At 43.1% G+C, this 9,298-nt stretch overlaps 1 protein-coding gene across 1 annotated transcript; it reads left to right on the forward strand.

Annotated features, from left to right (window-relative positions):
* The first annotated feature begins 32 nt into the window (after positions 1 to 32).
* Positions 33 to 3,745, forward strand: LOC311370728 (stonustoxin subunit beta-like). Its single transcript, XM_084489054.1, has 2 exons — positions 33 to 945; positions 3,063 to 3,745. Exons 1-2 carry the CDS (start codon positions 648 to 650, stop codon positions 3,626 to 3,628), a joined length of 864 nt encoding a protein of 287 aa, XP_084345180.1. The 5' UTR covers positions 33 to 647; the 3' UTR covers positions 3,629 to 3,745.
* The last annotated feature ends 5,553 nt before the right edge of the window (positions 3,746 to 9,298 follow it).

Below are 9,298 nucleotides of genomic sequence, written 5' to 3' on the forward strand. Positions count from 1 at the left end.
GACAACTGTGCAAAAGCTCTTAAGCACACTGTAAGGACACTTTTATGTGTGCCAGTTTATGACCCATGAACTGGATTAACTATACACTCAAACTACAAACAAAAGTGCTATTATGGATACTGTACGTACCACTACAAAATTAAAAGAGAGAAGTTCTTTGCCTATCTCAAATTATAATTTAACAGTTGTATCTGGCATTTCTATTCAGAGAATTAGAATTTGACTCAGTTCAGAGAGAGGTGACATGAATGATCAGTTGTCCTTTCTCCTGCAGGTGCTGGGCTCTGCAAATATTGAGTTCATCAGCCCCTCCCCCCCCCCCCCCCCCACACACACTTATTGAAAAATTATTTACAAAAATCATCAATTAAATCGAATAAGTAAACGCGTGGCTGAGGGTGCGCCCTAGGATGATCATGTTTAATAAACATGTTTTATTTCGCTTGTTTAATTAAATTAAGATTAAATGTAGATACTGCTGTGATATTCAATCATATAGGAAAGGGTAGGTGAGAAAATTGGGTCAGAATCTTCTGGGTCGCCCTCTAGTGGACAGGTATTAGGAGAGAGTGAAGGGAGTATGGTGCATCTCTAGATACGTGTTGTAAACGTTCATTCATCTCATCCTGGTTTCTTCTGGTTCAGTGATGCCCATGGAGGAGAAGGCCCCCAGCATCATAAATTTACACTCATCTACCCAGCGATTGCCCGTGGGCCAAACGACCCGCTTCACCTGCAATGCCAGTGGCACGCCAGAGCCCACCGTCGAGTGGCTCCACAATGGCAGGCCCCTGGAGAGGAACGGCACAGACGACCAATCAGAGGCCTGGGTGGAGAGGGGGTTCCTCTTCATCAGAGGGGTGAAGTATGGCGTGAACACAGTCTGCTGCATGGCAAGCAACAGCGCTGGCACGGCCAATCACACCGCTGAGCTGCTTGTCTATGGTAAGATCTGGATCCAAGAAGAGATTGTTGTTGTTGATGTAGTCATAACATTGTTTATGTATTCACAACATTGTTGTTGATATATTCATAACATTGTTGTTGAGGTGTGTGTATATATATATTTAGAAATGTATATGTGTGTATATATATATATATACTGTATATATATATATATATATATATATATATGTGTGTGTGTGTGTGTTTGTGTGTCTATATGTTTGTATGTGTACTTTTTTTTTATTGCCACTTGTGTCATCCCCTGCTTTACCCAAAACGTAGCGAACCCAAAACCGTGATGTGAACCGAACCGTGAATTCTGTGAACCGTTCCCTAGTTTTAGTGGATGTCATGACGTGGAAGAGGTGTTTTTAAGTCCATTGATGTTAAGCTTCTACTGGAAGCAGACAACCAGCCATGTATGTTGTCTAATTGAACCTAGCCTCAAACCACAGACCCATTCTCAATAACAAAACAAACTATAACTCAGATGTGCAAACTTAATGGACAAGTGGAAGGATAGTGAAATAGGACACTATTTATAGGACACACACACACACTATTATAATCTCAAATATACACCACTATACTCATACACACACTATTATACTAATTTTACATGTATGTATGAGAGTGTATAGTCCTGTATATGAGAGTATAGTTGTGTATTCAAGAGAATATAGTTTTGTGTGTGAGAGAGAATAGTAGTGTGTGTGGGAGAGTATAGTAGTGTGTGAGAGAGTACAGAAGTGTATTTGACTGAAACGGGTTTGACAGAGTTTCACTCTGGAATTTCCAGCGATTCTGTTATGCTGTGTTCACACCAAAAAATGGTTTGGTTGCTTGTTTGCGTGGTCGCCTGAGTTTGAGAGTGGCTTCCTCTTGTGACCGCCCTGTTTCTGTCCTGCCAATTCATTCTCAACCTTTGGTCTTTACTTGTTGTGGAAGTACCAGAGACGTCAGAAAAACCGACACGGTCCTTTAGGATTCTGCAGGATTCGCAGTATTTTGAGCGCCAGGAGCTATACCGCTTCTTCTTCGCCAATCATGAACTGAGGAATCAAACTCGCTCCAATTTCAGTTAAACCCTCTCACACACACTTCTGTACTCGCTAACTGCAGCGCTAACGTCAACGCTAACTGCAAAGCTAACATCAACTCTAACTGCAGCGCTGACGCTAATGTAAATGCTAACATCAGTGCTAATGCTAACGTCAACGCTAACGTCAGCGCTAACACTAATGTCAGTGCTAATGTCAACGTAACATCAGCGCTAATGCTAACATCAGTGCTAACGCTAACGTCAGCGCTAACACTAATGTCAGTGCTAACGTCAACGGTAATGTCAATGCTAACGCTAACGTCAATGCTAACTTCAGCGCTAATTCTAACTTCAGCGCTAATGCTAACGTCAATGGTAACATAAACACTAATGTCAACGCTAACTGCAGCGCTAATGCTAAAGTCAATGCTAACTTCAGCGCTAACGCTAATGTCAACGCTAACTGCAGCGCTTACGGCAACGCTAACTGCAGTGCTAATGCTAATGTCAATGCTAACTTCAGTGCTAAAGCTAAAGTCAGCACTAATGCCAACGCTAGCGTCACCGCTAACGTCAACGCTAATGCCAGCGCTAACGTCCATTATTGTAGTCCACTATTGTAGTCCATTGTTGTTGTCCATGAGGGAGAGAGAGAGACTAACAAAGACCACACTACCCTCCACCACGTGACTTTAACCAGACTCCTCCAGAGTGGTGTGATGTCCACTGATTGCTCAACGAGCAACAGCTGAGTCAGAAGGCTAGAGCGAGGCCAACTGAAAACGAATCCGGAATGAAACTAAAACTGTGATTCTGAAAAAAGTATGAATGTGTCTGAAAAAGTATGAAAATCTACAAATGTGTCGATTTGTTTAATTGTTTGAACGATGGTAAACGGTAATGATGGTCATTTTAACCAAGTTATGAAGTCTTAAGTTGTTGAAGTGTTGAAGAGGATGAAGCATGAATCAGCATTTTTTTAATTTTCCAATGGAAATGAATGTGGGAATTTTGGGTGAATAACCTGGAATATCTCGGCAATTATGAATAATATCATGTCTTGTTCTCCCGTCAGATGCCTGTGAACTCACACTGGACCCAAACACAGCCCACAGACGACTCTCTCTGTCTGAGGACAACAGAAAGGTGACGCGGGTCAGAGAGGACCGGTCGTATCCGGATCACCCAGAGAGATTTGACTACTATCACCAGGTGTTGTGTAGAGAGGCTCTGACTGGCCGCTGTTACTGGGAGGTAGAGAGGAAAGGAGTTGTTGATATAGGAGTGACATACAGAGGAATCACAAGGAGAGGATGGGGTGATGACAGCTGGCTTGGAAGGAACAACAAGTCCTGGAGTCTTGTTTGTTATGATGATGGTTACTCTGCCTCGTACAACGGTAGACAGACAGCCATACGTCTCCCCCCCGCTGGCTCTACCAGAGTAGGAGTGTATCTGGACCGGCCTGCTGGCACTCTGTCCTTCTACAGAGTGTCCAGAGGTGTAGGAGGGTCCTCAGACACACTGACACACATCCACACCTTCAGGTCCACCTTCACCCAGGAGGACCTCCTCCCTGGGTTTAGGGTAGGGAGGATGTGGGCGCTGGGGGTTCACTCAGTGTCTCTGTGTCGGCTGTAGAAAAAAAAAGGGCGGACAGGCGGGCGGGCGCACACACACACACATACATACATAAGTACACACACACACACATACATACATACATACATACATACATACATACATACATACATACATACATACACACACACACACACACACACACACACACACACACACACACGTAGAGACAAACACACGCACACACACACACACAGTGCTTCTGCGAGGCCTGATTGCTCAGTGTCTCTGTGGCAGTTATAGTCTCTCTCTCTCTCTTTTTCTCTCTCTCTGTCCCTCTCACTCTCTTTCTCGCTCGTCTCCCTCTCCCCCCCCTCCCCTCGTCTCCCTCTCCCCCTCCCCCTCCTCCCCCCTGTCTCCCTCTCCCCCTCCTTTTTATGGGGCTTCCTAAAAGTTGATGCTGGTAAACCATGAAAGGAAGAGACTTTTAAGATCTTCCATAGGGTTACCTGAGCAGGTTTTATTAAGATTTCATTTTTAATTTGAGATGTATATTAAATACCTATTGATGGTAAATCACATGTTTTTTTTATGCTACAATATTTGTCCATTTTCAGACGTTAACATATTTTATTCTCCAGGGCTCTGATCATCACTTTTGTCCTAATCCTAACAAGGATGATTTAGATGAGATTAGATTCATTAGGATCCCGATTAGCAACACACCAGAGAGAGAGCTAGTCTTCCTGGGTCCCAAACATCAAATATAGACAACAGACAATCACTTGTTTGACCTTATGTCAAACTAACATAAAAATAGACAAACAAAAAAGTTAAAAAAGATATGAAGGCTACAAAAAGAAATGACAACATTAAAAATGTATATACATTATGGACCACATGATTTTTTTTGCAGACTTTTTAAAGTTGTATTTGCTATTTTTGCTAGAACGTATGTTTTTTTGGTAGCTCATTCCATAATGAAATAGTTGTGTAAATGATGGTATTTTTCAGTAGATTGGACCTCGGTCTGGGTAAAGCTAGCTGTCCTTTACTTGCTCCTCTAGTGCTATGACCGTGTCTGTCAGACACACTGACTAGACCTTCAGCAAAGAAGGCGGGTCTTTTGCAGTTTAAGACTGACCTTAGGAACAACAAGAGGTTAAGAGAGATTGTTTGTTTTACTGTGAGCCATGAAAGGCTAGTATGCATTACTTCAGTGTTAGTGTGAATAGAGCAGCTCGGTGCCAAAGGAACCTGATTTAAAGCAGATTTTATATTTCATTCATAATAACCAGGAGGTCTGTGTTGTAAATGACTTTAAACTGAGTATTGATTCCTGGTGTTCTGTTGGGAACCAAACGGCAGCAGAACATGTTCAGTTATTAAAGATACGTGCACACCTGTTTATGATTAGTAAAGTCTGCAGCTTCTATTGTTTCAGTCCTTGTGTTTATTGTGTACATGTAAGGGACTATTTTTCTGTTGCATTTGTTAATGAAGCATAATTTTAATAAACAACTCAGTGGATCCAACTGAATGTTCTCGTGTGTTCAGCCCATCATCATTCTCCTTTTATTAAGTATAATAATATATAATAATTATATAATAATATTTATTTTATTATAATTATATTAATAAAGTTACAAATTAAAAGCGTTCCCACACACGCTTTGATTCACAGCCAGTCAACGCCTGCCCTCTGGTGGACAAAACGAGCACGCAGCATATATTTTGTGGTCAGGAACGAGTTGAACTTCGCTTAATCTCTAAAAATAAAAATATATAACTACACATTACAGGCCCCAATACAAGACGAACACCGCTGTTTTTAAAGTTTTGATTTTTTTCATACAATAAGTTATAAATTAAAAAATATTCCCACACACGCCAATATTCAGTCGGTCAACGCCTGCCCTCTGGTGGACAAAACGAGAACTGCGCGCAGTATATATTTTCTGTGGCCAGGAAGGCCACAGAGTTGAACTTCAGTTAAGCTCTAAAAACATGAAACTGTATTAAAACACGTCGTGTGTAGAAAACGGGAGTAGAGCAACGGTAGACTCGTCTGCAAATTAAAACATAAGCTCCAACTCAATACTTGCGTTTAAAGTTGCTGGTCGGACTGTACACAATGACCCGCCCACGGAGGAGGAAGTCTAGATCCGGATATCCGTTATCGGCTCCACCGGTGGGCGGGATATATCGTCCCCATGGTTACCGTAGCTCCTTATCACGCCACAGGTCACCCAGATCGGTGTTCAAAGAAACGCAATTCATGTAATAAAATAAACCTAACAGCGTCACGCCTGTTGTTAAGATTGTGATTATATTTTAGATTTAATCCGTCTATTTTAGATCTGTTTTTAGATAACTATCGTCCAGTTTCACTATTAAACGACGATTATAAATGACTAACCTACGTTTACACTGACACATTAAAACGGTTCAAAGGAGCAACAGGTCTGTACGTAACAATATGAGGCTAGTGCGCGACCTTCAGGAGCACGGCCGTCCGCTAGAGGACAAAGGGGTCGTTTTATCCCCTGACTCCTACAAGGCGTTTGATACGTCACAACATCAGCTCCTGTTTAAAGTCGTGCATATGTACGGATCTGGACCTCGATTCTGTAACATAACAGAATCATTTTACAACGGCAGCACTAGTTCAGGAGCACCCCCCCCCCCCCCCTCGCTTCACCGTCAATAGAGGGCTTCAACAAGGACGCAACGTCTCCCCGTTCCTCTTTGTTTAGGCAGAAGAAATGTTGGCCGTTCTTATTCTAAACTCTGATGTTGTCAAGCTGAATGTTTTCGATGAACAGATCATTATGAGCCAACTGGCCGATGACACCACCGTCTTCTTAAAAGGTTTAGAACGAATCCCTAAAGTCCCTAAATGTAAATGTATAGAAAGTACTAAATTAAAACATTTCATCCATTACGTTTACATGTGATACTTTGAAACATCAGAATTTGTTCTTTATTATTTTTGTAATTCAATGCGTGTGTGTGTGTGTGTAATGTAAAATGGGAACAGACTGAATAATATATGTTTTATATGAACACTGTCTAATAAAGGTGTAATGTAAAATGGGAACAGACTGAATAATATATGTTTTATATGAACACTGTCTAATAAAGGTGTAATGTAAAATGGGAACAGACTGAACAATATATGTTTATATGAACACTGTCTAATAAAGGTGTAATGTAAAATGGGAACAGACTGAATAATATATGTTTTATATGAACACTGTCTAATAAAGGTGTAATGTAAAATGGGAACAGACTGAACAGCGAAATCTATTGGCGAGGAACGGGACCGCACGCAAAGCGGGATTAAAACGGGGAGTTTAAAACGCACACATGTTGTTTGTACGAATAAAACGCATGATCATACTATATGTTGTAATAATCTGAGGTGTATTGATCAACGGAAGACACAGGTGGAGTTAAAGGTGTTGATTTAATGGCTTGTTTTACCACCCTGCTAAAACAGGGCGTCCGTCCCCCAAAAGAGTCCCCGACTTTAGTTCCGCAGTCGAGCAGCAAAACTGTACCTGTTGTAACTAACAATCAACTAATGTCTGTCTGTCTGTCTGTCTAATTATATACTAATTATAAAGAGTATTTACTATAACTTTATAAGACTAATTATAAAGAGTATTTACTATAACTTTATAAGACTAATTATAAAGGGTATTTACTATAACTTTATAAGACTAATTATAAAGAGTATTTACTATAACTTTATAAGACTAATTATAAAGGGTATTTACTATAACTTTATAAGACTAATTATAAAGAGTATTTACTACAACTTTATAAGACTAATTATGAAGAGTATTTACTACAACTTTATAAGACTAATTATAAAGAGTAATGAAGCTTTAATAGAAGAGTTCTCAACAGCTTTATTATTTATTATTTGTTCCTATAACTATATCAGCCTCATTATAACAGGAAATTATGTTACGATGTTACGATGCCTAGCAATTATGTTATGTTAATTACACGTTAGTAGAACCACACACACACACACACACACACACACACACACACACACACACACACACACACACACACACACACACACACACACACACACACACACACACACACACGAGGAGGAGGAGGAGGAGAGGGGTACATTAGATACACTCTGAGGAGGAGGAGGAGGAGAGGGGTACATTAGATCCACTCTGAGGAGGAGGAGGAGGAGAGGGGTACATTAGATCCACTCTGAGGAGGAGGAGGAGGAGAGGGGTACATTAGATCCACTCTGAGGAGGAGGAGGAGGAGGAGAGGGGTACATTAGATACACTCTGAGGAGGAGGAGGAGGAGGAGAGGGGTACATTAGATACACTCTGAGGAGGAGGAGGAGGAGGAGGAGGAGAGGGGTACATTAGATACACTCTGAGGAGGAGGAGGAGGAGGAGAGGGGTACATTAGATACACTCTGAGGAGGAGGAGGAGGAGGAGAGGGGTACATTAAATCCACTCTGAGGAGGAGGAGGAGAGGGGTACATTAGATCCACTCTGAGGAGGAGGAGGAGGAGAGGGGTACATTAGATACACTCTGAGGAGGAGGAGGAGGAGGAGAGGGGTACATTAGATACACTCTGAGGAGGAGGAGGAGGAGGAGAGGGGTACATTAGATACACTCTGAGGAGGAGGAGGAGAGGGGTACATTAGATCCTCTCTGAGGAGGAGGAGGAGGAGGAGGAGGAGAGGGGTACATTAGATCCACTCTGAGGAGGAGGAGGAGGAGGAGAGGGGTACATTAGATCCACTCTGAGGAGGAGGAGCAGGAGGAGGAGGAGGAGGAGAGGGGTACATTAGATCCACTCTGAGGAGGAGGAGCAGGAGGAGGAGGAGGTCAGAGCTCCAGCTCCTGCTCTCTCTCGGTGTCTGGAACGTCGCTGTCACACAAACATTCCATCTCCCCCAGACCAGAGAGTGTGAGCAGTGGACCTGAGCTCAACGCTGCCCCCGTGTGGCGCTAGAAACTAACTGCAGGCTGGATCACATTCACTCATTGTTCACATTTTAAAGCCGCTTCAGACTGAAACTCGACCGCTTCATTGTTAAAGTCGACCCTTGGAGACAGCGTCAGTCATACCGTCAAAGCCCTCTGATTGGCTAGAAGGACAGGAGTAGGGCGGGGCTGAGGGAGGTTACCCGGTCTGTCATTGGGCAGCAGGCTCACCCCCGCCCCCCCCCCCCCCCGGCCAGCTCTGCTCCTCTCTGAGGACCTAGGAGAGCACCACGACAGCGGGGAAACGTTGATTGATTCATCCGTTAGTGTAGCTGACTGGAGATCAGTGAGATTCATGTTTATCTTTCTGTCACACTCCAACAGTTCAATAAAGACGTCGTGACGTGGTCTCAACACGTGGGCGGGGCCTAAAGGAGAGAGCGCTTTATGCGTTGACTGCTTCCAGTGTCGTGTTGCTCAGACTACAGACTGATGTGCTTCTTGTTTAGTGGACAACACAGAACATGAGGAGCTTTAAAAAAGAAAAAGTTCACGTACTAAACCACCGGTCTTAACAGCGCTCTGAATAATCCTGAGTGGATTATTCCCCTGAGTGGTCGGCCCGGTAACAGAGCGGACTCAGCGCCCACATCTTCCTCAGCTGTTCCATGACGTCGTCTGTCCCGGGAAACGCTGGCAGCCCCCCCTGGAGCATCTCCGTGGACACGCCCCCCGCCCCCCTGGAGGA

This window comes from Micromesistius poutassou, assembly GCF_964030765.1.
Source record: "Micromesistius poutassou genome assembly, contig: SCAFFOLD_5837, whole genome shotgun sequence".
In the NCBI taxonomy this organism is placed as follows: domain Eukaryota; kingdom Metazoa; phylum Chordata; class Actinopteri; order Gadiformes; family Gadidae; genus Micromesistius; species Micromesistius poutassou.

Excerpts from the sequence above, each read along its gene's own strand:
- LOC311370728 (XM_084489054.1), top strand. The coding sequence starts at position 648 with ATGCCCATGGAGGAGAAGGCCCCCAGCATCATAAATTTACACTCATCT. Across the intron at positions 946-3,062 it reads CGCTGAGCTGCTTGTCTATG|ATGCCTGTGAACTCACACTG; the intron begins GTAAGATCTGGA and ends TTCTCCCGTCAG.